Genomic DNA, 25,282 nt, shown 5'->3' on the forward strand with positions numbered 1-25,282 from the left:
TTGCAAGGATGACAAGATGGATTGATCAAAGTGATGGGAATTCAATGAAAAGGATGAATAATCATTGATGATGTATGTATGCGATGCATGAATTCGATCGAAACGAACAAGCAAATACGGAAATACAATTCAAGCTGCTTGTCGTTAATTCAAAAAAGTCCATCTGAGTCGCACAATATAGGATACATGATAAACTATTCACAAACTTACGAAGACAGACGCAAATAGAAGATACAATGGTGAGAACGATACAACTCCATTGAAAAAAATTGGAAATGCTACAAACTAAATAATTCAAGCTACATTATGAGAGAGAAATACAAAACCTCGACCAATGATCATAGAACATGGCAAATTCAATTGATGGGGTAATATCAGAAAGGTAATGTCCATCGTCTACTTGACACAGGTCGAATTTCGGTGTTTTGATTTTCCACTTGTTCTTCATCTATTTCATGAAATCCTTCTAATTCTGCAAAAATAATTCTACCTTTTTGCGTCTTCAATCGTTCCGACAATATATCTACATCGAAAACTTCTTGTCGATGCAATACATCGTCTGCTGATCCCGGAGGTGATTGATCAACAAGGGAAGCTTGTGGTAATAATGGTGTAGAAGGTGGAGTAGACGGTGGGAAAAGCGATTTTAAAGTTGGAAATACCCTTTGAATCTTTGGTCTTGTTGGCTTTGCGTTTGGTTGTGTTGGAGAAGGAACAGTGCGAGAAGAGTAAGAAGGTGATTTAGGAGGAGTTATTGGAAAATAATTCCCGCCTACGAGATCATATTTTGTCAGCGAGATAGTCGATTGAGCAATAAGGACAATGGATTTACCAGATTCAAACCTTTGAGCAGATTCGATCAGCCTATTCAACGAATCTTCTTCGTCCTGGCTGTCATCTTGATGCTTGTTTGAATGTCGTAGTAAGACAGCATTCAATGATTCTCGAGCTGTCGTAGGGGAATTAGGTCTCTTAGGAGCAGAAGACAATGTACGATGAGTATAGGTATTTGGGGTATGTGGTGTCAATAAATCTTCAGGTAGAGTAGGTGAAACCGGTCGACGGAATCTACTTGTAATGGAGGATCCATTCACGTTCATATGAAGGCTATTTTGAGGAGGTTCAACATGACTCGAAGCTGTTCTCGATGGCACATACGAAGTTGACGACGATCTGTCTCTACCACTAGCTGGGCGATAATTATGTTTTGGAATTTGATGGCTGGTATATCGTAGTAGATTTGGTTTACTCGACGAGCAGGTGTTTGCCAGAATTTGCGTGTATTGGTATTGATTTCGAAATTCACCATGGGTAGATAGCTCGTTATCTCCCTCTTGTGAATCATCAACAGCTATAAAACCGCTGCCCAGCTTGACTGTCATTTCAGAATCGTTTGAACTTTTTCGCAAATGTCCAGTCAGCATTACCGGTCTTCTCAGTACTCCATCGTCTTGTGATGAGGTTGGAAGAAGGATGTCTGAGTCAGTCCTTCTCAATGGCGATTTCGATGATTGCTTGGTATTAGTCAATTCACTTTTGTGTGTCTGTGGTGAGCCATTGTTTTGAGATGCTCGCCATGATGATGATGGCGGACTATGATTCGATACTATTCCCATAGGTACTAATGGTTGAGGTATATTTGGCATAGTCGGTAATGGGGTCAGAAAAGTATGCCCAAAGGGTAGTCTTCTCTTTCCTTTCCTTGGCGAATTGTTGTGCGAGCTGATCGTTGGGGAAGGAAGCAATGTATGACCCAAGGGTGTAGTCGCAGTATGTGAACCAATCGTAGCACTCGATGTGTTCGAATTACTACCTCCTGTCGATAACGACCTTTCCCCCAGGCGAGTTGATGAGAGTGACCGTGGATAACATGGCTCGTCCGGTAATCGCTCGATGACCCCAAGACCTAAGCTCGATATCGGCATTGAAGTCGCACTGGTGAAGTCATGATTGTTATGCTTGGACTTCCTACCATATATATTCTGATCTGTGGTGAGACCATTGACAGATGTTGAGTAGAAAACATCTTCCTCCTCTTCCGATTGATGCCATTGTTCGAAAGTATCTTGTTGAGGGAAAAAAACAAGTCCTATAGATGAAGATGGCGTATCCAGAATGGATGACATCAGGGAGGAGACGGGCGAGGCTGGTGGTGTGGACTTTACCAAGGCCATTGAAGGAGGAGATTCAAAGATGTTATCATGTGAATAGATATTTTCCGTATGAACTGGTTGGTTGAGAGGTCTTAAATAAGTAGGTAGAATGGATGTTGTTGCGGTGACTGACTCGATTGGAGTTTGCGATTCAACAGAACGAGAAGATTGTCTTCTGACTGAAGAAGGAACAGTAGTAAAGATATCGTATAATCCGCTCATGATGATTTGAATGATGTCCTGATTATGACTTCAACCCGAATGAACAAAAAACACGATGTTTCCTCGACGCGGTGGTCTGTGCGTTGATCTTTGATGGTTGAACTTGATATTGCTGATCTTAATGATGGATGGGATGATTGTCTCTGCATTATATATTAGGAAAATTTCGCCTTGACGAATTCAGTGCATCACAACGAGATGCAGATCAGTCTAGTAGTCGTCAATAGTATAAGGTTAATCAATGATAAGGTTAATCAATGTACGAGGTTTGCGAGTCGAAAGGGAATAGAGTACGTATTTTCGAATACTAAATTTTTGAAGAATAGGTGGCAACGTATTTGCCAAAAATTCTAGCATGAGTAAGTATATATATAAAAACACACCTTTAAACTTTGGTCAAAAAAGTATAATCTTTTTAGTATTGTCAAAAGAAATCGCCTTGGATGCGTTGATAACATTACTTTTTAGAGAATGACGTCTCTTCAACGCGTAAAAGACGATTTACCGGAATGCATACAAAGGGTCCGCACTTTATTGAAGTTCTGGAATTGGATTCTTTGATCGGAATGCAACACCCATAATTAGCAATACGTACTGTACTATTTGATCAGAGCTTCAGATCATGTTTGTGTGTTTATTTATTTGTAGGAGCTATGATTCGGTCGTGTTTTACAAAAACCCTCCTTCGCGAGTACCGATGAAACAAATCTTCGGAGTTTTCTTTGTGTCGCGCATCAGCATCGTGTAGACGCGATTCAGGGTTATTTGATAGAACTAGTAGTATCGAAAACACATATATTCGTCATGTTAGATTGGTGTATCATCGCTGGACGAAACGCTCACTCGGTCGTTTCTCGTTCAAGGCAGCATTGAGGTCCTTCTTACTTCACTCTACTTGTATATACATGGTAGATGGCTTCGTAAGCATAAAGATACTATTTACAACAAATTAATTTTTCTTTGGTCATATGCAACATTTAATCAAAATCGTCAATATCATCATCAAGCAACCAATCATTTTCTTCCTCCTTTTGATCCAGTTCGTCATCCCACGCTTGCTGTTGCTTGAAAAAATCTAATCCGTCATTCTCTGCAATCGAAGCTTCATATTCTTCGTCCATATCAACATCATCTTTCGCTGTCAATTCCATGCTATTTCGATTCAAGGAGGAATAAAGTGGTAAACACAAAGTCTGAGCTGAAGACGGCAAAATCGGTCCTGAGAGTTCGTCAGTTGTCAATAATTGATCAAGTCCAGTTCAGCACAACTCACTTCCGCTCAGTCCTTGTAATTTCACCATCATAGGAACTAAATCTCCTGCTAAGACCCTCTTATCAATCATTCCTCCCCATACGCCTTCATCTCGTACATCTCCATCCGCGAAAGCGTTGCTAGCCACAATACCCTTCCTAGTAATATATCCGGCAACATGAGCAAGAGCAGACGTGTTATCCCGCTCTAGCTTGTAAGATTCGAAAAAGTGAGGCTTATTGACCTTTTGCGATCTCCTGCGTCATTTGAATGCGGTGTGAGCGGTACTGCATGAACGCCTAGGGGAGACAGCTTACCTTGGAACGGGGCTGGGCAACGATATTAACAAACCCCTTACGGAAAGATGAAGTGCATACGAGATCGCTTGGGAACTTGATTGCCACTGCGTTCAGATCCCATCATCAGCCGTTCAGTTTCCGCCATTTGAATTCCAGGAAAAGCTAACATACGATATCGTCATCCGTTCGCATGATATCAGCCGAGCACAGCTCGTCGAGTCCAGCAGATACTTCTTCGATATCACTACAGTAATTAGGGAATGATTGGTGTAGCCAAAGTGCGAAAGATGATGCATCGATAGGTATAGTAGGTATAAATGACTATACAAAAGATATCAGCACAACCAATTCTGCCCCCCTCGAGGAGCATGCACACAAGATTTTGGCTTACTTCGACCTGGACCAGTGATTTACGCCTGGTGAATTGTTGCAAGTGCGATGGCAGAGGTTCGTCAGAAGGCAATTTCCTTATTCTGTCCAGCAGTTCTTGGTCCTCATCTTCCATGTTCGGATCATCGAGTCCTTCATGGCAACATTCATAAGCTTACATTCCTTGGCGAATGGTCGTCACGACGACTCACTCTTATTGTAGAAAACTCTTCCCAGAGCATGGAAAAGATTCAAAGATTGTTCGTTTCTTGTCACAGCGTCAAGCCTGAAATGATGCCGTTAGGATGGACAAGCACATGGCGGTAGCGGAATCACACTTACACAGCTCTCAGATCTTTGTTCACATCCAGTTTTGCCCCTTTTCCACCTCTACTTCCCTTACCACCACCCCTCTTCCTTGATTCGGATTGATCTTCCTCATCTTCGCCCATAGCCTTCCTCTTCCTACCCTTGACTTCCTTCCTGCCGCTACAGAGCATCTGAAGAGTATTGATAGCCGAACGCAAATCACCGTTTGAAGAAAGAGCGATGAGTTTGACAGTTGCGTGAGATGGTCGATCAAGTGCTCTAGGTACAGCAGTTTGAAGTACCCGCATGAGAGCCTTGTTTAGAAACGTTGGTGCTAGCGACAAGAAGCTGGTTCGATTTCACCCCTTAGTATCTCGCCTCAGTGGGGCATAGACGGCTGACTCACTCAATCTCCTGACACCAAGGACCGTCCCTTACTTCCCTGCCTAAAACTTCCAGTGATCCCTCTCGTCCACCTCGTTCGCGGTCCATCCAACTTTCTTCGGCTCGTCCTCCAGAACCTGCATCACTATGGACGATGACCATAGGACAGCTCAATTTGTTGAAATTCTGACAGAATGTCAATAATGAAGCATGGAAAGCTTCTCTTGTGGGCATATGCGATAAATGTGGCAAAGCCGTCAGAAGGATTATGCGAGGTTTGATATTTTGCGACTGCGCGGAAGTGAGTTGGGAAGACATGGATAGAGAAGGAAAGGAGTTTCGGGATATGAAAGAATTGAATTTTGATATTGCTGATTCCCTGTCTGTTAATCCGTCAGTTCCAGCAGATAATCGCACTCAGTGGAAATTGGGTCTATAAACTAAACCAGACATACCTATTCCAGCACCTAAACTCCATTCTTCAACACTTTCACCCCATTCCATCATTTCCACTCCCAGGCTTTCACACAAGAGCTTCACTGTAGTTGTCTTGCCTACGCCTGCAGGACCGCTCAGGAACAGAATTCTCTATTCATAGATATCTCAGCTTGTTGCCTGCTTTGTCATAATACAGCTGGCATACCTTATATTTCCTAATCTTATCCGTATTCAAGGTTCCTGGCGTAGGATCAATATCGAAAGGATATCCATATATAGATTCATGTATCCAATTCTTCACTCTTGCTATTCTCGCTTTCCCAGGTGCGAGTTCGGTCTGCCAGATCGATGTCAGCTGAAATCTCGCACAAGGTAAACGCTTAATAGCTTACTTCATGGGTTGGACCATATAGATCAGTCCACATTTGAGCTGTGTCGACTGAAACATTCATGAGTTTGTGACCACGAGTCATCACTATAGATGAGCTCACCTTCATCCGGATAGGGATATGACGCATTCCTTTCCTCATCTTCATCATCAATTATAATAATCTCCTTTTCTTTGCCTTTCAAATCTCCGATCGTACCCTTTTGGGGGGATACGGACGGCTTAAGCTTGATTCCTGGTGGAGGAGGTGGCATGAGTTTACGATCCACTTCATCTTTGAAGCTTGAGCTTGAGCTGGAAGCAGATGGGCGAGATGATGTGGAAGAAGAAGAAGAAGAAGAAGGTGAAAAAGTTGTAGCGAGTTTAGGGGAAGTTTTGAAATTAAGCGTAGGCTGGAACTGCGCATGATCTCCCGTTATGAGCTGATAATCAATCTAAATTTTAGTGACAAGTTTCTAGCAACTTACTGAAGTCATACTGCTCAATTTCCTCTTTGGCGCGGAGGAAGAAGTAGATTTTGAGGTATTTGAGGTTGAAATTTTTGAAGTATTTGAGCTCTTACCTGAGCTTTTGGTGCTCGAGGATGACGGCATAGTGCTCAAATCATCCACCCGTATTCACCTAGTATATCACTACTGAGATGATCATTCTTTGTTCTATGTCATTTGACTTTGATGCAAAAAGCAAAAGGTAGAAGTTATTTACTTTGATGATAAAAGTCGGTCGCGCTAGATTACATCACCTTTGAATCGTGTACATTGTACCGAAAAGAGCGGTGATCGCCGTGTTGTCATATACTTGATCATTCCCAGGCGTCAATGCGAGATTTCAACGTGTCTTGGTACTTTATTTCACCTTTTTGATGATTGTGACAGACGAAATACCAACAACAATAACGCCAACACGATATCCTCAACATCGATCAGCATCCAAATCATACTGGTATATTTTAAAAGAAATCGATTGAAACCAATTCAGATCCAGGCTTTACATCAATAAGCTCTTTGAAATCAAATTCACGAATAACAATCAAGCGTACAAGGAAATAGCAATCACCCATATCAGAATTTAGAAAGAATTGAAGATCCAGTCAAAACAAAATGGCGAGTAAATTTTTTAAAATGAATACTCGGATTGGAAGCCTTAAAAACTAACGATAATTCATCATTATAGTCCGCTTTATTCAATTTTCAATCATTATTACTAGTACTTTTATTAATGATATGTACATGTACTTATATAAGAGGTACAGCACCTGGATTAATAGATAGAAATAGAGAAGGGTTAGTACCTTTTTATATCAGATTTTAACGGAATACTAATTTGTTTTTTTAAAATATCAATTTTCAGATTTCTTGGATTATTTTTTAAATGTGCAAGAATAGGTGAAAGATTATCTCCATATGTTTCATTAGCTTGTATAGCAATGGCAATTACTATAATAATGGGATCATAATTTGAATTTAGAAAAAAAAGTCTTAGAACCCAAAACCCAAAAAAAATAACCAAAAAGTTAGAAGATTATTTCTTATTGAGAAATATTCAGTCCACCAAGAATAATATAGTAGTTCCTTATAGAATAAAACATGGAAAATCAAATGTTGTCATATAATAAAAGACCAATATTCCAGTAAAACATCAAACTTCCTGAATGATCAGCCTCAGCACACGGAATAGCCAATATCTTATGTACAATACGATTGTAATATATGAAATTATGCAGCTTAAATAAAATTGAAGTGCTATAAAGTACGATACTGCCGTCAACAAGATCTTACGAAACACTTGTATACTTCTTTACATTTTCAACTTTGGATCCAAAGTCACTTTTCTGACTATAGAAATCACATGGAACTACTAGGTTCGAGACAGACGATATCCGACCTGCGTTATTCAATTCAAAGGTAATTGTTTTCCTTCAACCATTTCTCGACATCTCCGGAATCTCTTTGTACCCAATCGGCAGCAGCTTGGATTGAATCACAAGATTGAGCTACGGCAGATTTGTATTTTCGGATATCTAATATATTTCACATCAGATCAGTATTCGGTCTTAAAATTGCGATTGAAGCTGACTGACCTTTATCTTCGAAGAAATCTTGTACCATCTTAAGATCTTTATGAGATGATAAGGATTGGAAAGCACCTTTCACGAGATAGTTCACACCGTAACCATCAGGGTATCGTTTCATGAGCTTAATATATAGCGTCAGTATGAAACACAGTAATAAGAGGAAAAATCTCTTAACTTACGGTATCGAAATTGCTGATAAAGTATTCAGCAAGTTGTCTTCTAGCGTACTTGTTGGCAGTAAGACCGAACTACAAGGTGATGTCGTGAGTCAGTGCCGACGTTCATCATCTTAACACAATCAAACGGTAGGATCCCGCTAGGAGGTAAAGTCCACTCACGAAGAAGATATACAAATCTTGATCTTTGACACTTCCATCGCTAAGCATCTTGAAAGTTCTATCCAATAACCCTTGATCCCTTGGCGAGGTCAAAGCGTACATAGCATCCACTTTGGTGGAAGGATTTGGTGCTTTATTGTAAACACCAAGTAATTTTTCGTACTCTGCTACTCCACCATGTTCGACAGCATTGCTGAAAATAGTCCTTTGAAGATCAGGTGGGATTTTACTATCGTCACTCGAAGCTAAGAAGGGTGCGAAACGTTCTTTGATTTCTTTCAATACATTCTCGTCCCCTGCTGCGGCAGCTGTACCGATCACTAATTCTCTTATTTCTTTAATTTCAGGTAATTCATCTTTTTCTCCATCGAATCCTAATCTGCTTACTTGAGGCTTAAGTAAATTGATTCTAAGTTTATTGATAGCTTCTCGTACGTTTTGAGGTTGTTCCCACCATACACCTGATAGTTTACTCAAGGCTGAACCGATTTGAGCCCAAGGTAAAAATTCTTCTTCTCCACCTTTCACAATTTCGTTGATCAATGAAAGAGATCCCGATGTCTTTGCATATCCTGCTCTAGCTAAGTTCGTCGCATCTGAAAGAAGACCAACTCTATCCTCAATCGTGAATTTAGACGCTTGTTTACCCAATTTGACGAGACGTTCCGGCTCATAAGATACTCTGTATACACCGACTGTGTCTGCGTTCAATTTGAACGAATCATTGCCTTTCAAGTCGTATGTCGAAGATCGTTCTTCCAGAGTAGCTTTGTGATCGACGGAAACCTTTCCATCTTTGTCGAGAGTAGCAACTTCTAGAGGAACATACCAGACAGTTTCATCTTCTTCAGGTTTGACATCCCCAGTAGACAAGAATCGATTCTGGGTAAGTTTGATCTTGCCATCTCCAGATTCCTCGACTTTGATGACTGGGTAACCAATCTTTAAGGTCCAGTTTTTCATGATTTTGGCAACGTCGAGTCCTGAAGCTTCAGCAATACCATCCCAAAGATCTTTCGTCTCGGCATTACTGTAAATGTGTTTCTTGAGGTAGATCGAAACGCCTTTCAAGAAAGTTGGTTCACCTACAACGGAGGCTAACATTCTCAATACCGAAGCACCCTTGGAGTACGAGATAGCATCGAAGATTTGAGCAATTTGATTGGAATCTGGACAATCTACTTCAATAGGGTGCGAAGATCGTTGAGAGTCAAGATCTAAGGCAGGTTGTAGATGCGATTTCAAAAATTGAGATCTAGGCTTCCATTCTGGCCAAATCCTATCTAGGATAACTAATTCTCCCATCAATGTAGCAAAAGCTTCGTTCAACCATAGGTTGTCCCACCATTTCATAGTGACAATATCACCGAACCACATATGGGCCAACTCATGACATTGTACGACGGCGACTCGTTTCTTGGCTGAAAGTGGGGATTTCTCTGGATCGTAAAGGTATGCAGTGGTTCTTCCGGTGATCAAACCCCAATTCTCCATAGCTCCAGCATCAAAATCGTGAGCTACGAGGGTATCGAGTTTGGGTAAAGCGTACGGGATATCGAAAATTTCTTCGTAAACTGGTAAAGCCCACTTTTTGATATCTAAAGCGAATTGAGCTTGTTTGATCTGATCCTTAGTGGCGTAAATCTTAAGTGGGACAGTCTTTCCAGTCAACTTGGAATGATGAGCTGATTCGAGCGACACAAATTCTCCTGAAGCGAATGCCACGAGATAGGTTGACATGAGAGGGGAAGTCTCGTATTTGGTGATTTTCCATCCTTCTTCATTGGATTCTGTTTTTCCCTCGGTCTTTCCCTCAGTTTTTCCTTCCGTCTTGCCTTCAGTCTTAGTTTCTCCTTCGGTCTTACCGAGTTGTACAGTGCCTCCAAGTAAAGAACCGAGTTCATAATTTTCGCTGAATACGTTATCAACGGAAGCGTTCGATGGGGCTTTCCATGGCTTCTCGGATACTTGAGGCATGTTACTTAAGGAGGTATTCTTTTCCCTGGCAATCATCGATATAGCGAATTTAGACTTGACAAGAGGTTCGTCCCATGAGCTACAAAACAAAGATTGTCAGCATAGATCTTGTGGTAGCTTATTCATATGTGTGGTACTCACGGGAAAGCCTTTCTAGCTTCTGTAGCTTCGAATTGGGTAAGCCCGTAGCTATTCGTGGCAGCCCGTCAGCTGCTGAATACAAGCTAGTATGGAAGGAAAGCCGACTCACATAGGCTTTTTTCCATTCTCATCAGGATCACCTTCGGATCGATAATAACCATGCATAGCAGATTTCAATTCCGCTTCCCATCTTACGAACAACTTTGTATTCTTTTGTCCTTCCTTGAGTCCTCCACCTGGCAAACTAGATAAATCAAGGGTAGCTACTTCATTCTCATCATTCAATGTCAAAGCGCTAAGTGGTAAATTTTGATTCGAGGTGGTTTTGAGATCAGAAGTAGAAATGGCAATGTGAGTGATAGTAACGGTGTTGTGAGAATGGAAATTGATAGAAGATGAATCTTCTTTGATGTCCAAATGAATTATACCTTCACCACTGAATGTAGGTGGAGAAGCTACTAAATCGGTTTTGATGGCTAATTCATAGAGCTATACCAGTACCGGTCGATCAGCTTTACACGCAAACCCAATATATGCACTGAGGCGATACAATGAAGACGAAAGCTTCCGGCAGTACGCCGACAGCCATTCGCAAAAGACGACAATTGATTCAACACTCACATTCGGGTAGACATTGGTAGGTAATCTATGACCCTCTGCACCAGGCGCAGCGGAAGCACCAGTAGCACCCGAGCTGGACATCGTATGATCGTCTATATGTCTACAAAGACAAAGGTTTCTTCTAACTTGGGAGAGGTGATTGGTATTCCTTTGGTTTCGAGCTTGACAATTCGTTTCGAACGCAAGTGACTGCCGGCAACACCAGTGGCATCAGTCTTAGTAAGATCAGAAGATGCAATTGTCCTACTCACGTTAATCGATGAAATTCGAGCGATAGAAAGATATCTGTTGTAGGATAATTTTGGCTGTGAGTCGAACTTAAGTAGACAATTGAGGGGTCTAATAATTCCTCTACTTCTGAACATCGAGTGATTTAGCGGCTAACGACTTCTCAATATTCAGATCACTTTTAAAGTGCTATTGTAAAGTTGAACGATAGTTTGATGCGCTATCGTGTCGACACTTGGTGAACCACCTGACAACCACCTCCACCGGCTAAACCCTTATACGGACATACCCGGCGCCTATCTAAATATCTAAATCTTTAGGCGCTACTCTCATCTGCTCAAACTGCTGCAGATTGGGATCTACAAATGTCTATACATACATCCCTCAAGTTTATTCATATAGATTTATCAAGTTAAGTAATATGATGAAAGTCGTCGGAATTTTGTTTCACGAAAATATGTTATATAAAGTACTACAGATGAATGCTATTTTACAATTTGCAGGCGTTGAAACCTGTAACAAGATCCGTTGATGGCATACTATTGCAGTGGAAGAAGAGTCAAAGAGAATGACAGAGACTAGCGACGAGTGACACTGGGTGATCTGATCAGTGTAAGGAACTGTTGTCATACTTGATTAGCGATTTAGCCTTTTAAAGCGCCATAAGTCTTCAGCTTACCTCTTCTCTAGTCTTTTGTTGCGATCTGAAACAACCCAACATGGTTGACGTGACTGTGGTAGCACCAGGCTTTTGTACTCCTCTCATCGACATACACATGTGGCTGAAGAACGATTATGTATGGTCAATGCCGAATATTATTAAAGAGCTAGAGCGAACTTACGAAGCTTCCATGACAACAGCCACACCTCTAGGTCTGATAGCTTCTTCCAAAGCCAAAGCGACTTGTCTAGTCAACCTTTCTTGAACTTGTAATCTTCTTGAGAAAGTTTCGGCTATTCGAGCTAGTTTAGATAAACCCAAAACCAATTTATTGGGTATATATCCTATTGAGATCTGCAAACGACTTGTCGTAAGCTCAAGATTCACATATATTTTGATTTGATCCTCGTAGATATATTTATGGATGACCTGTTGAAAAGCCAGCAATAATACTCACTTTACCTGTGAAAGGAACCATATGATGTTCACATAAACTGAAAACCTCAATATCCCTAACAATGACCATCTCATCATGATCTTCCGCAAAGACAGCATCGTTAATCACGTCAACTAAACGTTCTTCGTATCCTTTCGTCATCCACATGAGTGCTTTGGCGTATCGTTCAGGTGTACGTTGTAGACCTTCTCTATCTGGATCTTCACCTATGCATTCTAATACCGTCCTGATAGCTGAAGAGAGTAATTGGATGTTGGCTGCTTTTTCCGTTGGCGAGGAGTGTAGTCGCAGATGGGTCGATTTAGCTGAGATAGAGTGGTGAACAAGTCAGCGACTTGCTCTGAGCGGTATTGAAGCTTGTAAACGAGCTGAACACGTCTAATCCCTGGATGTTCCATAGACCTTGAAGGAGCAAAGAGATTGAAGATTTAGGAAAATAGTCACCAACTCACCAGGCCAGCCCAAACCCTCTTCATCTGCAATACCACCTCCTTCTACTCCAACATCATTCACAACATCCCTAGCAGCTTGAATTAACAATCCATTCTTACTTAATTCTTCTCTTACTTCTCCTCTTAATTCTTCTAAAGAACGTCCATCAGGTCTATGATCATCCCCATCATCATCATTTTGATCATTATAGTTTGATTTTGGTCTTTGTATAACTGGAAAAGGATAATTTAGATTATTATTGTTATTGATAGAAGAAGAAGTGGTAGTTGGTGTTGTTGAACCTGAAGTAGGTCTAAAACCATATCCTTCACGTGCTTGTCTTGTATAAAGTGGAATATCAGGTTGTGGTTTAAATTTAACTCTTCCAGTACTTGGATCAGGTTTACTTAAACCTTTATCAGAAGGCCAAGGTTTATTTTCACCTCCAGAAGAAGAAGAAGAAGTCCCAGTTGTACCTTCTAATTGTAATTTAGTTGAATTAGGTGGTGATCTTGCATTTCCGTGCATTCTACCTCTTTCCCAAGATCCAGTTGATGATTCAGATAATAATGACAAATTATTTAAATTAGCAATTGGAATTGGTCGTGATGAAGAAGATGAAATGTTAGGAGTTCGAATTGAAGTATTTGGTAATGATGAAGAAGGTGTAGATGATGTAGAAGCTGAATCTGGTTCTTTTTCTGCAGAAGACATAATATTGGTCTATGTGTGAATTGATTTCTCTTTGATTATCTCTACAAGTTCTATATGCAAACGTGCTAATTATCGATACGCCGGTCGATTGATTTGACGTTGTACTTGTGAAGCTCCGACCATTGACCCTTGATCCATGAGTCCGGATTAGCGAATTCAACTAATGACAAAATACCATCTCAATAGGAAGAGCATGATCACTCACTGACATCAGATTATCAGGCTGATCACACGCGACAGCCCGGAGAATGAATGAAAAACAGTTGACAGCGATATGGAAGTCGCTGATATCGGCGTTAAAATAAGGTGTAAGCTTAACTCCTATGGACAAAGCAGATGAGGGAAGTGTGCCACACTTGCCCTTCCTATTTTAGGGATCAGCCTGACCTAATCCCCTCTTACCGCATGTAAGTCAAAGTGCCATTACACCACCCCTCACATGCACTCGTAGCCAGTAAGTTTTGGATACACTGTTGGATTGGCTGTCAGTCACGCTGTCCGATTCTTGCTCTGCGTTGAATTTAACATTCTAACAAGTTCTTATAGAATTCTTTCTACTTTCTTCTTAACCTTCAAGTCGTAAAAAATCAATCAAAAATGGTGAGTAAATTTAGCTATTGATGGTGGACATGGACATGGACATGGATATCGGTCTGAATGTAATCAAGCAAGAAAGTATACATCAGCAATAATCAAATACCGACAGTAATGTCTTCGACAACCGCTTGGTACGAATGCTTGAGGATATTTATATGGGTTACAGCAGATATACATGGAGTTGGATTACTTTAGGGTTACGAAGAAGAGATGTTCGACAGTCTGTCCATTATGGGAAGGTATTTTCATGGAGCGCGGTCTGGATGAAGGATCAATTAAGGAGTAGCAGGATGATTCATCTATACCGCAAGAACACTTTCTTCCATTTAGACCGTCGACCAATCTGTATTCGAGACATGTTTAGGCCACTGCCATCAACAATCAATTCAAACCTCAAATCGGCATACAGCATCAATCATGATACTCATGTCCATGTCCAAGACCATATATCTCAATCAATCCAATGAAAGCTTTTTACTAATTAATTATTGCTTTCATCCAGACCAAGAGAACTAAGAAGGTCGGTGTCACCGGTAAATACGGTACTCGTTACGGTGCTTCCTTGAGAAAGACGTGAGTGGTATCAGTTTTCTAAGAATCCAATTTGAGCAATTTTAGAATTGACAAATATGTTTTTATTTTCATTTTTGATATACAGCGTCAAGAAGATGGAAATCACCCAACACGCTAGATACGCTTGTCCATCTTGTGGAAAGGTTAGCAGTACTTTCCTATTCTACTTCATTTCATGAAGTGAAATTACCTTTTTTGTCAATTTGCTAATTCGCATTATTTTTTTACAGAACGCCGTTAAGAGAACTGCCGTTGGTATTTGGAAGTGTAAAGCTTGTGCCAAAACATACGCAGGTGGTGCATACACTTTCGGTACTCCTTCCGCTGCTACCGTACGATCAACCATCAGACGATTAAGAGAAGTTGCCGAAGTATAAATAAAATTTATACATAAAAAAGCTTTGGGGAATTTTTTCTTTTTCAGAAGGATTTTTACAATGATGGATGAGATATGTATTGCATAGCCGACTGAATATATTCTTTTACGAAGTACAGATCTTGGATAGGGAATAGCAATTGAGCTTTTTCTGGGACATACACGCAATCTGGAAAGCATTAGGGGTGTTCGCAAATAGTGGAACAGGTTCTGGATATGGTGATCACAGCTAAAAGAACAAAGCTATTCATTTGCATGAGGATGATTATTATTAAGTATGACCATTCGATGTCATATCACCATCCTAACCAATGTTCAACGTTGAGCGGATCCTTTTGAGCAATCGGACCAGTCTCAAAATCTTCAAGCACTTGATTACTACTGTTATTTGCGTTGACCATCCCTTCCGAATGGACAGATTGAGAGATAGCTTGATTATTAAACTAAGTCCCAATTCCAAAAAGTCAGCTTATCTTTCTGAGTTCGCCTGTGTATCTGTTGTAGGTATGGGTCCGAATACTTTATAAAAACAAGAAACACACCGATGGTATTGATCCCAGAGATCCAGTCCAATCTTCGAAAGAACTCATTAAATCCAATCTAGGTGGAATATTCATAGTACCCATATTCAAATCTAAATTCAAATTCAATTGCCCACCTTCATCTGGATGATTTGTCGTTGTTTCATTTACTACTCCAATCAAGAGCGAATTGGCATTTTCATTATTGATTGTTTGCATTTGATCAAAAATATTAACCTTTGCTTGAGAATAAATTTGATCAAGTAGATCAGCTTGATCCCATAATGAAGGATAGATAACTGAATATTGTTTTAATCCAGCTACACAAATTAAATATTCTGATTTTCCTAATGATGCTAAATATTCACCTGCTAAAAAAATAGGTTGATTAATAATTAATCTAAAAAAAACAAAACAGAAAAATCACTCTTCATTAGTTCTACAAATTTAATTTTGAAATGATACAGAAAAGGATAAAAAAAAGTAACAAACGGATCAAGTTTTAAATAACCATTTTCAGTTAAAACACCAGTTAAAGCTGCAATTCTTAAAGCAGCATGTTCAGCTTCTTCTTTTATTCTTCTTTTGATATTTTCAATTTCAAATTTATTACTATCATTTTTTTCTAAAATTGATTTTTCTTCTTTTATACCGAAATCATTTATAGCTTTATATATCAAAAGCCAAAGAACATGATAATAACAATCTGTTGTACATGTAGTTATAGCTTGTAAAAAATCCCAATGTTCAGGCCAAATTGTAGGTATACCGATTGAAGATAAATATTTATCCCTCCAAATTGATGAAGAATGTATAAATTCACGAAGTATAGTGAATGGAATTCCACGGGCAGAGATACTAGGTATCCATAAAGATTTGGCAAGAGTATAACATATCGAACAGAATGTATGATGAATCTTGAACCAAGTCTATCATCATTTATCAGCTTTCTGCAAGCGATTAATCGCAAATACCTACAGCTTGATCGATGATGTTATGCTCTGTTCCCCCAAGAGGTTGCATCATTGGGGCACCTTCGCTCAACATTGCATGCTGGACTGGGTCAACGTCGAAGTGTTCTGCCGATCTATCAAACGAGATAGCCATAACAATTTCAGGTGAGCCTGGGATTGCGGTGCGAAATGAGTACACTCACAGTGACGGTTTAAGTCTATATAGAGCTGCGCGACTGGCATCCGACATCCGGACAATCCAGAGTAAGCTTAAAGCTTCGGTGCGCAGGTCGTTATCTTGTATTTCTGTCCATTTCGCAGAGGTGTTCAGATCCATTGTGATGAGATGTTTTACAGCTGCCGAGAGATAGATATTTTGGTAATCTAACAATGGTAAAGAGATTCAGTATGGTGATCTAAGCTTTAATGTCCATGATGCAACGACGGCGAAGTTCAATGCAGGCTATGTGTAGATGAGGCGCTCACGTTTCGTACCCAGATTGATCACTTCTGCATTAGCAGTTATGGAGTTGATCAGCACGACATTCGCTCTATCTTGAAGTTATAGACTTTTGAACTCACGACCTAGTAGATGTTCGAGCAAGAAACAACTATGGGTATTTTCCATACTTGCCACTCTGAATATCTTACTTCGTTCCGCTATCTCCCTAGTACGAATTACCATCAGACCTACCAACCTACTTCTATTTCTGTTCTTCATATGAACTCCATCTCGAAGAGAACATTCTTCTCCATCAGCTTGTAAAACGGGATGGTCCGAAAATCGTGCACCGTACGTAAGTACTATAGCTAATAGAGCATGAGAGATATTCCCTAATCGATGGTTGGATCCCATAGCAAATCGTTCTCTGAACAGAGTCGAATCAATCATTGTGTATCGTGGTTGAACGATGGAGAAGAAAGTGTCGATCAAATCATCTACCAAGCTATACCGGATAAAAAAGCTGTCAGTCAGCTTATCCACCGCTGTGTCGCATAGGAATCACCAAACATACTCTTTTATCGCTTCCTCATCGAGCGATTTATGGATTTCGCTTGGCTGTTCATACCATATCTTGCCATCTTGTTCTTCCCATAAGTCGCTCTTTCCATCTTTACACATGGAGAGACTTGATACATCGTTATATCCATATTCGAGATTAACGATAGCCAGCGGAGCGAATAGATACTTGATCATGTCCCGTTGAGTCACATCAGGAGTCAGGGTCGATAGATCGGGTATATTTGTAGCATGACAGCTGAAAGACATGGGATCTTGGACAATATCTTGTGGAACGATGTAAGGGTCAGGCAGAGCTACATTTGACGCTTGCTGTAAAGAACTGCAAGTAACATTGTCAAGCAAAGCTCTTGGCTCACTACAAGTGCACTGAGGGATGAATCTCACTCCATAGAATTATTCCGTGTCATAGTCATACTTCCCTGTCGACTACTTTCCCCGGGGTCATAGGTAGATATGACTGTATTTGCACTATTTCGCCTGCGTCTATCCTCATGGTCATGCATTCGACTTTGATCTTCTGTATCCATCTGGGTTAGTCGTAAATTTTGACTCGAAATCAAGCGTTTCTTATTTGAATTCAAGCGTTTCTTGGCTTTTTGGACAGTATCCATGTCATTTGCAATGTTCTCGTGTGAGCTCTTTCGGACCTTCTTGTTTTTAGCCTGAGCCAATGAATCTATGTACAGATTCGTACATTCTTCTCCTTTGTTACTACATTGTTGGCACTAATCCAAGTAGAATCAGTATGAATAGCTTCATGTATTAGATTGCTGAGAATCAGGAGCGAGGAATCTGAGAAACGATGCTTACAATCTGCGTTTTCTCGGTACGTAAACAACGGACTTTCCTCTTTCTGCAACTATCACATGCTAAATTCTGCTTTCGCTGACTTGGTCCTGGCAAGATTGGTAAATTTGACGGAGGGTTGACTGCTTTCACTGTTGGGGCCATACTTATTGTTGCCTTCTATCTATAGTCAAATAGTAACACTTTTTATTTGGATTCTGTAAATCCTTTCTTCCTTAAATTCGATATGCCGAAGAAACTCCTTAGTGGTTGCTGATCCGTTCAATTATGATTCTCAGGGCCGATGGAGTACAAGAACAAATTGAGAATCTGACTAAATTCCAAGCTGATGACTAGCTATCTGTGTATAAAAAGTGGACCACTCTCGGGAGGTTGACCGAGTGAGAAATATAGTGAATACTTACACTGCCAGTCTTATATCGAGTAAGAATCAAAACAATACTAGTAATAATCATCTCGGATCCGAACTTGACAATCTCAGCTCAGGGATAATATACTAGTATATCTTTAGATAAACTGATTAGGAGACATTTGACCACGTGATCATGACATCAGCTTAAACTGCTGCGGAGATGACCGCTTATAATGTTTTTCTATTTTGAGATCTGCGATGACCGTCAGAGAAATAAATCTCGTAAACACTAAAGATGTACGACAATAGTATGAGATCCAATACTGAGAGAATATTTCTACTATTGCTTTACATCACCTAGTCCTCCCATTTTGCTCATCGATTGCTCCAAGGCTTGATCTTGACAATGACAGCTCCTATCAGGTATTGTTGATTTTCTTGGTTCATCAAGACGAGCTTTCAGTGGTCAAAGCCTCAGCAAGATGAAGACAATCAAAGAATCCGATTCTAATGACGGGGAGTCTTTACCTACATATAAAGCAAACAACGTGGGAGAGAATTCTTCCAAGCAGAATGAGAACAGCCCATATAAAGGGCGCGATCCCAGGATGGGCGTACCTCGGACCACCACATGGCATGGTTATGCTTTTAGAAAACGAAAGATGAGAATCAAGACTTTTGCCAAATATTGTCCCTTAGTCTCAGCTATTTTCGCTCCATTGTCTACATTACTCGACATTCCCGCCTTGACTGTGAGTTTCTGTGCATAGCAATATGCCCTTTTTCTTAAATGAATCGCTGATATATCGCGTTGCTTCACCCTTCAGCAACACTGGTATGCTCAATATGGTACGCCGCAGCCAGATCCAACAGCATGTCTTGCTTTATCAGCTATCGGCTTAGCTCTTAACATAATTGCGAACATGTTATTAGTAATGAGGTTTTCAGCAAAATCCAATTGGTGGTGGAAACACTCTACTAGATGGTCTTTGCTATGTTGGCTAGGCAAAACAGTCGTAGCAGCAATTAACTTGATCATATTCGGTATTTTATCTAGGAATAGCGAAGGTTATACATATTTGGAAGGCTTTTGGTGTGCAGTCACATCAATCATTGACGCAGGTATAATATCAATCACTTTGTTGTTTCACTATTTCTTTGCATTCGGATCGGAAATAAGGGAAAAGAGGAAAAATGATCGAGAAGGAGAAGATGGTCAAGTTGATATTAGATCTCAAGGAAAAACATTCATGCTTTCAGTTACGGCTTTCATATCTATTCTTGCTGTTCAATCACTAGTTTTCTCCAGAGTTGAACATTGGTCATATTCTGATGGGATCTATTTTTCTACTCAAGTGGCACTCACCATTGGATATGGGGATTTTACCCCTACAACAACTGCGGGAAAAGTTCTAATCTTCCCATTTTCAGTATTGACAATTAGTCAACTAGGTAATGAGATTGCTCTCATCATTGGATTTATTAGTTCAAGAGCAGAAGCTAGACGTGAACAATGGAGAAAAAAGTATGAAGGTGCCATGCATAGAGAAGCGAATAAAATTAGACCTAGGGCAAATTTAACTGAAGAGATGGCTTTAATACATCAGATTAATCAACGAGAAGAATTGTAAGTTCATTTGATCTGTGATGGATGCGGAATCTGGCTAAACTTGTGATAGGATGAGTCAAATGTACGATCTATTTTGGAGTGCACTTTCACTTGTCACTTTCTGGCTTATAGGCGCAACGATATTTGCTGAGATAGAAGGATGGTCTTATGGGTAAATTCATCCCCCAATATGATATGTACTGCTCATACTCACAGCTTTTATTGCTATAGAAACTCCATATATACTGTCATGATCTTGTCATTGACTATCGGTGAGCCATTCTGAGAATAATGTCAATGCCTTTTCAGCTTAGCTGACTATCCAACAGGTTTTGGTGATTTTACACCGGTCCAGCCCGCTGGAAAGATAGTCTTCATTGTGTATGCCTTAATGGCTGTACCGATCGTTACTTCCTTTGCAGTACAGACTATAACCGGTTTGGTGAGTAGATACCTCTATCAGAATACAATCGCTGCACTCGTCTTTTTCGCACGGCTGACTGATCGACATTTTATTATAGCTGAGTACATATTCCGAAAGGGGCGCTATCAAGGAAGCTTTCCTGGCTGAAATGAGAAGATCACCTGACGCCTTTGCACCTCACGCTGATTTTGTGCTGCGATATCACGAGTCTTACGATGCAATGCGAAAGAGGCTCTTGAAGGAGGAAGAGGAAGGGGAGGAGGAAGAGGAGGAGAACCAAGAAGAGGGGAACTCTGATGGTATAAATCGAGATCGAATACCAGAAGATGGGCGAACTGATGAGGGCACATCGAAAGAAGAAGTCACTTCTCAGGAGAAATCTAATCTGATTTACGATCAGCCCGGAGATGAGAATGAAGAACAAGATGATCCATCGAATTCTACATACACGGGCAAGAAGAAAGACTCGAAAATTCACCTTGATAATGCTGAAAAGAAATTGAAGGATAATTATACTCGTGCCAAAGGCATCATTGAGGAAAGGCAAAAAGAAACTGAAGACTGGAGAACGGCGAAGATCCCACATGAAGAGGAAAGTTCAGGAAACTCAACTTCTTCGTATGATGCTCCGTCTGACGATCGAGAAGAAAGACGAAGACCTAGGCAGGATACCGAAAGAACATATGTCGGTGACAATGATGAGGAGACAGGAGGGAAGGATAGCTCTATCACTCGGTTGAAGAATGAACAGACTCAGGATGGTCGTGCTGATAAGCTTGAAAATGAAGAAAGAAAGTTAGAGATTGATTTATTGAAACAATTGATGAGGAAGACAATTCAACTTGAAGCTGAAGCCAGACAGATGTTATTGGATAGTATGGATAAGAGTGTTGCAAGGACACTTTTATTGGCCGATAGGAATGGTCAGTAAAGATCATAATTCGATAGTCAGATATCTTTAGGCTGATCTACCCTTTTTCTACAGTCCAAGCGAGAGATGTAAGAGCATTAAAAGGGGACGATACTGAGATTTTGGCAATATGGGACGAAGAATCTGATAAATTAAAACAATCTAAAATTCAAGCTAATAAGGATATTCAAGAGAATGAACAATCAAGTTCTAATAATTCAACTTCTTTGCAACAATCTAAAAGTCAATTGGATATGTTAAGCAGAGTAAGAAGATATAGAAATACATTTGCTGAAATTTTAGTTGTTGGAAGTATATTACAAAAATTAGAGGGCGAAGAAAAAGAAAAATTTGAAAGGTTTAGAGGGGATACTTTGGAAGAAGCAACTGATGAAGATGAGAATAATAATAATAATAATAATAAAGGATTTAAAAGATATAAAACTGAACCTACTAAACCTAAAAGTGAATCTCCAGAAGAAGTTGAAGATATTGATAAAATTGCTGAAAATAAGTGGGATGGATTAAGTTCTAGGATTTATAAAAGATGGGCAAGGAAAGTAAGGGAAAAAGATTTGAAAAAATGGGAAACTGTTTGAAATTTCATTATTGGAAATCGTTTTGATCATCTTGTTGTTGTTTTGTAGTTTAAGTTGTATTAACAAAATCAGTTTCATTTTAATCAAGTTAAATATGCATTCTCATTGAATATCGTATTAATTCATATTTCATCTATATTGAAAATTTAATCATATTTGAATTATTACTTCACTAGCACTAAAAACCCAAAAAATCTTTTAATCAAATCCAAAAAGCTTTAATTGATTTTCTAATTCTATTCCATTTTCCAACTTTTATACCTCTTTCATTAATTTTACCTTTATTTTTTTTAATTGAAATAGCAATTTCATAATAACTAATAATCATAGTTTTAATTCCACTTTTTGAAGTATTTGGTAATAATTCAATTGAATTAATTGAATTATTTTTTAAATTATCAGCTAAATTTAAAAGTTTTTCAATAAATTCATTATAATTTTGTTCAATTTGATTTTGATTTTCATTTTCATTTTCTTTTGAATTATTATTATTAAATAAAATTGAAATTATTGAATTTGTTGAATTGAAATAAGATAAAGGTATATATAATCTTGAAATTAATCCATCTTTAATTATATCTCTTGAAATATTAATTAATTGTAATGATATACCCATTTCCCTTGCACATTTTATGATTTTTATTCTTTTTATAATTTTTTCTTGGTCTTTATTTTTTCTTTCTTCTTCTTCTTCTTTTAAAATAGTTGAAATTGATTTATCATAATTATGTAAATTTTTTGAAAAATTATAATTTTCAATTGGATTTATTAAATTTGAAGAATCAAGAATTGACCAAGATAAATAACAAATTGAACTTGCTATACTACCTGCAACATCATCTGCATAAATTAATAAATCTTCTGTAGTTTTAATTGGTAATTTATCACTAATATTAATTGCTTCTTTTTCATATAAATTTTTAATTGGTTTAGAAGGAAATTTTAAATCTGTTGAAAATCCATTACATAATTCTAAAAATGGATAAATCGGTATTAATCTAGGTATAATTAAAGAGAAAAGGTGAAATGCTGATCTATCTGAAAGTTTTAAATTAGGAATCTCATCTAATATTTTATCTAATTTCACTAATTGATTTGGGTATTCGCTTGCAGGGTATAGATTTGAAATTTCATATGTTTGAATAAGGTGTTTTCTTATAGAATCGAGTATATTGCTTCGTGCTATATCTAAAGATTCTGAGCTATGTTCAGAGGTATTTTCGAATGGATCATCTATCAAATCATCCTGAAAAAGGCGTTACTTGTGAGCTCTCACTTCCAAGGAAATAGAGAAAATAATAATCAACTAACGGTCACTCTACACCAAGCGTAAATCACTACTAAACCTAATCGCATTTCACGTCCAAAAGCGAGTTTAGCAATTTCAAAACTTTTACTTCCTTTTTTTAGCGTTCTTTCAGCGTCTTTCAAGCCTGCAAGAATATGTTTGTCTATTCTAGGCGGATTGAAAGCTACTTTCGCTAAAAGTTGAATATGCGCCAAAGGGTTCAAGGAAGGACAGGGTGGTAAGCTGGGTGAGAGTACTAAGAGTGTGTGAATATGGGAAATAAGAGAAGACGAAAGAACGATAAGGTAAGTGGTCAAGAAGAAGAATATAGCTTCTCTGCGCAAGGAAAGCGTCGAAATTAGCGAGATAGTCAAGATGTATTATATAGATTTATCTCAGGTGAACTCACTCTATTGGTAAACCTCGCCATACTTCCACGCCTAGTGTAGTTGTTGGAGATATCGACCAACTTCCACTTCTCAGAGCGATTCTGAGACGGACCAGCAATAGACAGTATCAGCCGAAAGTAACGAGAATAGATGGAAGAACTGTCTTTAGAAAAGTGGCTCACGTATCAACGATCCACAAGTGACCTGTCCCAACAAACACAGTAACCCAATCTGATCTTGTAAATTTCGCTCCGAGAAAAGTCAAAAAAGCAATAACGGGATTTATCCAAACTAAAATCCATCCAAGGTAAAACATCGTTTGTTTCATACCATAATCTGTTGGAGTGTATAAATGAGTTTGTAAAACTAGCCTTAGCCCTAACAGCGATAACCCAGACCAAAGCAAAGAGGGCAGAGGTCGACGACGTAAAGTTTGAATCCCTTGTAAATTGGTTTTCCCATCTTTAACATCAGGCTTCTTGCGTTCTACATAGGAGCCATTATGTAACTTAAGGTCGACATCGAACGGTAATAATCTTTTATGAGTGATTATCAAGTGTAATAAAATGATCAAAATAGGTTGTAATATGAAAAATAAATGTTCTTCTATAGGTATATATCCAATTTTACCTATTATTGAACCTGTTGGATATGTCCATCCATCTTGAGATAATATAAACTATGTGAAAAACGAGAAAAATCAATCAGCTTTTCAAGGCTTTTCTTCTTATCTCTGAAAAACTTTAATTTAACAAAATATCAAATTTACGTTGTCCCATGGTGTTGTCCATATCGTAGCCATAAATCCTAACCATAAAAACTTTATAATTTCCCTTCTACCTATTAATGGTCTATATATTAACCAAAGTAAGATAATAGGGGGTATTATAAAATATAAATGTCTAAAATCGAATTATCAGTCATGCGCCAAAGTCATATTTCAACGTACCAAGGAGAAATAGATAAATGAAACTTACATTTGCATATATGTGTAAGACATTTTGATACAATCTTTGTCATCCCTTCCTTCTCCTGTAAGCTCCACAGCCCCTATACCTCTCACAAATGTATACAATATTTATATTTGATATGAAAGAAATCGAAGAACAGACAATACTATATAATGTCTTTGAAATAAGGCATCATTTAAATTATTCTTTTCAGATAAATTCTAATGAATTCAATAAGATGACAATGTTAATAAATGACGAGGTCGTTTTTTGATTTTTCAAAATGAACCGCGATGGAATTGAACGTAAACAAATCTCGTCGCTACCTCTAAAGAGATGAGAATGGATGGAATCAGAATTTAAAGATGATTTTATTACGGTCAGTCACCGCTACCCAAACGGCCGAGTCCGGCAAAAATAAAAGTTACTCATATACCGTTATAATAACGTTAT

At 38.9% G+C, this 25,282-nt stretch overlaps 8 protein-coding genes across 8 annotated transcripts; 2 read left to right on the top strand and 6 right to left on the bottom strand.

Moving 5' to 3' along the window:
* Positions 1-374: 374 nt before the first annotated feature.
* I206_103194 (uncharacterized protein) lies at positions 375-2,375 on the bottom strand (the record flags this gene model as incomplete). The annotated part of the gene is made up of 2 exons (XM_019153570.1): positions 375-772; positions 833-2,375. The coding sequence occupies 2 exons, from the start codon at positions 2,373-2,375 to the stop codon at positions 375-377; spliced, it is 1,941 nt and encodes a 646-aa protein (XP_019013731.1).
* Positions 2,376-3,352: 977 nt separating this feature from the next.
* Positions 3,353-6,407, bottom strand: I206_103195 (uncharacterized protein; the record flags this gene model as incomplete). Its single annotated transcript, XM_019153569.1, has 13 exons — positions 3,353-3,594; positions 3,649-3,884; positions 3,945-4,030; positions 4,098-4,247; positions 4,318-4,448; positions 4,508-4,581; positions 4,638-4,952; positions 5,011-5,371; positions 5,444-5,576; positions 5,632-5,763; positions 5,819-5,865; positions 5,918-6,212; positions 6,282-6,407. 13 exons carry the CDS (start codon positions 6,405-6,407, stop codon positions 3,353-3,355), a joined length of 2,328 nt encoding a protein of 775 aa, XP_019013730.1.
* Positions 6,408-7,712: 1,305 nt separating this feature from the next.
* I206_103196 (uncharacterized protein) lies at positions 7,713-11,046 on the bottom strand (the record flags this gene model as incomplete). The annotated part of the gene is made up of 7 exons (XM_019153567.1): positions 7,713-7,834; positions 7,895-8,009; positions 8,068-8,136; positions 8,227-10,282; positions 10,345-10,392; positions 10,454-10,833; positions 10,966-11,046. 7 exons carry the CDS (start codon positions 11,044-11,046, stop codon positions 7,713-7,715), a joined length of 2,871 nt encoding a protein of 956 aa, XP_019013728.1.
* A 725-nt stretch (positions 11,047-11,771) lies between these two features.
* On the bottom strand, positions 11,772-13,457 carry I206_103197 (GTP cyclohydrolase I; the record flags this gene model as incomplete). The annotated part of the gene is made up of 5 exons (XM_019153566.1): positions 11,772-11,813; positions 11,873-11,975; positions 12,036-12,208; positions 12,312-12,616; positions 12,764-13,457. The coding sequence occupies 5 exons, from the start codon at positions 13,455-13,457 to the stop codon at positions 11,772-11,774; spliced, it is 1,317 nt and encodes a 438-aa protein (XP_019013727.1).
* A 953-nt stretch (positions 13,458-14,410) lies between these two features.
* On the top strand, positions 14,411-15,004 carry I206_103198 (60S ribosomal eL43 domain-containing protein; the record flags this gene model as incomplete). The annotated part of the gene is made up of 4 exons (XM_019153565.1): positions 14,411-14,482; positions 14,557-14,627; positions 14,713-14,770; positions 14,858-15,004. The coding sequence occupies 4 exons, from the start codon at positions 14,411-14,413 to the stop codon at positions 15,002-15,004; spliced, it is 348 nt and encodes a 115-aa protein (XP_019013726.1).
* Positions 15,005-15,299: 295 nt separating this feature from the next.
* I206_103199 (uncharacterized protein) lies at positions 15,300-18,452 on the bottom strand (the record flags this gene model as incomplete). The annotated part of the gene is made up of 9 exons (XM_070202694.1): positions 15,300-15,446; positions 15,546-15,924; positions 16,017-16,453; positions 16,503-16,611; positions 16,681-16,861; positions 17,060-17,424; positions 17,494-17,820; positions 17,886-18,226; positions 18,312-18,452. The coding sequence occupies 9 exons, from the start codon at positions 18,450-18,452 to the stop codon at positions 15,300-15,302; spliced, it is 2,427 nt and encodes an 808-aa protein (XP_070058795.1).
* A 690-nt stretch (positions 18,453-19,142) lies between these two features.
* I206_103200 (uncharacterized protein) lies at positions 19,143-22,202 on the top strand (the record flags this gene model as incomplete). The annotated part of the gene is made up of 7 exons (XM_019153563.1): positions 19,143-19,412; positions 19,488-20,287; positions 20,340-20,441; positions 20,501-20,541; positions 20,599-20,711; positions 20,791-21,616; positions 21,679-22,202. The coding sequence occupies 7 exons, from the start codon at positions 19,143-19,145 to the stop codon at positions 22,200-22,202; spliced, it is 2,676 nt and encodes an 891-aa protein (XP_019013724.1).
* Positions 22,203-22,404: 202 nt separating this feature from the next.
* I206_103201 (uncharacterized protein) lies at positions 22,405-24,879 on the bottom strand (the record flags this gene model as incomplete). The annotated part of the gene is made up of 6 exons (XM_019153562.1): positions 22,405-23,448; positions 23,514-23,826; positions 23,900-23,980; positions 24,062-24,558; positions 24,649-24,781; positions 24,857-24,879. The coding sequence occupies 6 exons, from the start codon at positions 24,877-24,879 to the stop codon at positions 22,405-22,407; spliced, it is 2,091 nt and encodes a 696-aa protein (XP_019013723.1).
* Between the last annotated feature and the right edge of the window lie 403 nt (positions 24,880-25,282).

Source organism: Kwoniella pini, chromosome 4, assembly GCF_000512605.2.
Source record: "Kwoniella pini CBS 10737 chromosome 4, complete sequence".
In the NCBI taxonomy this organism is placed as follows: domain Eukaryota; kingdom Fungi; phylum Basidiomycota; class Tremellomycetes; order Tremellales; family Cryptococcaceae; genus Kwoniella; species Kwoniella pini.